The sequence below is a fragment of the Ananas comosus genome, unplaced genomic scaffold, assembly GCF_001540865.1.
Source record: "Ananas comosus cultivar F153 unplaced genomic scaffold, ASM154086v1, whole genome shotgun sequence".
Lineage (NCBI taxonomy): Eukaryota > Viridiplantae > Streptophyta > Magnoliopsida > Poales > Bromeliaceae > Ananas > Ananas comosus.
Window position 1 is genome coordinate 148,496 of NW_017893132.1, and position 3,228 is coordinate 151,723.

The 3,228-nt window shown below is 51.2% G+C and overlaps 1 protein-coding gene across 1 annotated transcript; it reads left to right on the forward strand.

The window, feature by feature from the left end:
• The first annotated feature begins 908 nt into the window (after positions 1-908).
• LOC109705512 lies at positions 909-2,476 on the forward strand. Its single transcript, XM_020226242.1, has 4 exons — positions 909-983; positions 1,083-1,364; positions 1,511-1,870; positions 1,988-2,476. The coding sequence occupies exons 1-4, from the start codon at positions 909-911 to the stop codon at positions 2,474-2,476; spliced, it is 1,206 nt and encodes a 401-aa protein (XP_020081831.1).
• Positions 2,477-3,228: the final 752 nt, after the last annotated feature.

The window sequence follows — 3,228 nt, forward strand, 5'->3', positions numbered from 1 at the left end:
GAGTAGGACGGTTCGTGAGGAGCGAGTCTAACTGTTGATAGTACCACCGTCCCGTCGTTTGATTAAATCTCTAACTCAGCTTTTATAAATAATTGACTTAGACATCTATTATGGTTCAGTTTCGTTATTACTTTTGAATATTGAGATTTCAATGGGCTTGTGAATGTAATTAAAGGATTCGTGAATTTTTTAAAAAAATATAAAGGTTTTCTACTTCTCGTGGTAGCGAGTTTTTAAAAGAAAAAGGTTTCCGTGTGGAAAACAGTTTTAAAAGGTTTTCTCGTGGATTTTGTAACTTAGTATTTCAAAACAAGATTCCGAGTAGGAAACATTTTCAACTTATAGTTGTGGTATTATGATTGAACGTTGAATGGTAAATCTGCTGTGAATGGTGAATGAATGTTGAATGTTGTATATTCATTATGGTGGTTGTACTCTGTTTAGATGTCTTGTACTTGTGCGAGGCCGTGCAAATACAGGGAAGACTCTGTCCGTGTGAACAGTGGATTTCCTGCATTTGTGGCGGATCTGGCACACCCTAGGGAGTCAGGTTTTCAAAAAAAAAAAAAATTGGGCACTTTCGCTGTATTTTCAAACTAAACGGGACCCCGGGGTGTGACAGATTAAAGTGGTATCAGAGACAAGTTACAACCACAATACCATTCACAGGTTGTTTGAAAAACAAAAGAAACTGAACCATTGGTTAGGTTGACCCATAGAAAGACCTACGGTGTATAGGCACGTGAGTGCGGGGTTAGGGCTTGAGTCCCGGTGTGAGTTAGTCGAGTCGATTATTCGATTGACGGTGTTTTTTGTTACAGATGGCTCGTGGTATACCCACTCGTTCGGGTCACGGCAGTGGACGCGCTGATGCAGGAGCATCGGACAGTCCGGAAGGGCGTTCCCCTATGGGCCGAGGTGGCGGGGAGGAGGTCGGCCCTGAGCCGCTGGGTGATGTGCATACACAGCAGCTTGAGACCGAGGTAGCAGCGATGAGGGGTCAGCTGACGGCCCTCTCCGGGATGTTCCAGCAGTTTCTTCAGTAGCAGACTGCAGCTGCTGCTCTCCCGGTTCCACCTCAGGCACAGACTGCTCCGATAACTGTGGACCTTCCTGTGGTGCCTGCACGGGCTGTGGCTTCGACTGTCACGGCGACGACAACGACAGCCACCACGATGATTTCCACTCGGGGTACTGATACCCCTGCAGCGGAGGGCGCCCGCATTTGGGCAAAGTTGGCGCAATTCAGGAAGTTTGATCTGCCGAAATTCGTCGGCAAGAGTGACAACGCTTGGGTGATTGAGCACTGGGCCACCCGCATGGAGAAACTGTTCCGTGATCTCCATATAGTGGAACTGGATCGTGTCCCTCTAGCCGCCCATTGCCTTGAGGGAGACGCGTACCAGTGGTGGATTCACCACTTCGAGATGAAGCTCGCGAGCACTTATCCACTAGGGGGGAATTTCGGAGACTCCTCTTTGAATAGTACTTCAAGGACAGCACAAAGTAGAGCTTGGAGCGCGAGCTGGAGCGCCTCAAGCAGGGCAACCACACTGTTGCGGAGTACGAGCGTGATTTTAGCCGCAAAATTGGGTTGATTCCCTTCGCTGTGCGAGACGAGTACCATAAGGCCAGGATGTTCGCGAGGGGGCTTAGGCCCAACATTCGATTGTTGATCGCGTCCAACGGCGTGCTGTCCTTCGACGAGTGCTTGGATCGGGCTCTGATGGTGCAGAGCGAGTCGGAGGAGGTCCGATCTGAGCGAGATGCATCTGAACGATCGGGGGACAGGAATCGTTCCCACGCCAAGTCTGGCGGTGGCCCTTCTTTCAGCAAGAAGCCACCGAAACATCCGCGCACTCAGCAGTCGGTGAGGAGTGCACCTTCTGGTGGACAACGATAGGGTAACCGATGCGTGATCTGCGGGCAGGCATATGTAGTGAACACTTGCCAGTAGAGGAGAGACCATTGCTACCGTTGTGGCTAGCTGGGCCACCTGCGAGCTCAGTGCCCTAGGGGTGACGGGGCCACTCAGAGTGCTGTCTCTTCCCCAGCTGCATCCCGACAGAATCGTGGAGCCCCCAGTGCAGGTACTTCGTTTGGGCGTCCCTCTGCATCACGCCAAAATGAGGGGGCGCGCCAGCCATCTGGTGGGCGAGTCTTCGCTTTGACTCAGCCCAAGGGCGACACTGGTGGCGACGTCCTTGCAGGTATTGTCACTCTCAACCTCACTCGTGCTAGAGCTATTTTTGATACTGGAGCATCGCACTCATTCATTTCGCATTCATTTGCATATGAGCATGGTCTTTCCTCTCGCCCACTTGTTGTACCGCTTCGAATTGAGACACCTGGTGGTGATCTAGTAGCAGACAGGTGCATCTTGTCGTACCCTGTCATTTTGGATGACCGGCCTTTTCTGGCAAATCTAGTGGTACTTCCAATAAAGAAATTCGACGTGGTGCTTGGGATGGACTAGTTCACCAGGCACCGTGCTACTATCGACTGCGAGTGAAGGATGGTGACGTTTAACGGGCCCGGCGAAGTTGTATTTGTCTACCGAGCATGTAAGAGCTCCTATTTTGCCGCGACTATCTCTTTAGCTAGAGCTAAAAGGCTTATAAATGCTGGATGTGTGGCCTACCTAGCTTCGGTAGATGTCACCCGCCGAGCTGCACTACCATTGGAGGAGATTCCAGTTGTTCGGGAATTCCCGGATGTCTTTCCAGCTGAGCTTCCGGGAATGCCTCCGGACCGGGAGATCGAGTTCTTCATCGAGCTAGTTCCTGGTACGACACCGATCTCGAAGGCCCCCTATCGCATGGCCTTCGCTGAGCTAAAAGAGCTGAAGGCTCAGCTCGAGGATCTCCTGGAGAGAGGGTTCATTCGACCTAGCGTGTCTCCTTGGGGTGCCCCAGTCCTCTTCGTAAAAAAGAAGGACGGTAGTCTGCGACTCTGCATCGACTACCGGGAGCTCAACAAGGTCACTGTGAAGAACAAGTATCCACTACCCCGGATTAATGATCTCTTCGACCAGCTTCAGGGATCGTCGGTGTATTCTAAGATCGACCTGCAGTCCGGATATCATCAGCTTAAGATCCAGGATGAGGATGTGCCGAAGACCGCTTTCCGAACTCGTTATGGCCACTACGAGTTCACGGTGATGTCGTTCGGGCTCACCAATGCACCAGCTGCCTTTATAGATATGATGAACAGGGTCTTTCGAGCATA

What these genes read in the sequence shown, in the direction of transcription:
- LOC109705512 (XM_020226242.1), top strand. Translation starts at nt 909, where the DNA reads ATGGGCCGAGGTGGCGGGGAGGAGGTCGGCCCTGAGCCGCTGGGTGAT. An exon ending in ATATAGTGGAACTGGATCGT is followed by an intron (nt 1,365 to 1,510) that starts GTCCCTCTAGCC and finishes AGCACAAAGTAG; the next exon opens with AGCTTGGAGCGCGAGCTGGA. An exon ending in ATCCGCGCACTCAGCAGTCG is followed by an intron (nt 1,871 to 1,987) that starts GTGAGGAGTGCA and finishes CGTTGTGGCTAG; the next exon opens with CTGGGCCACCTGCGAGCTCA.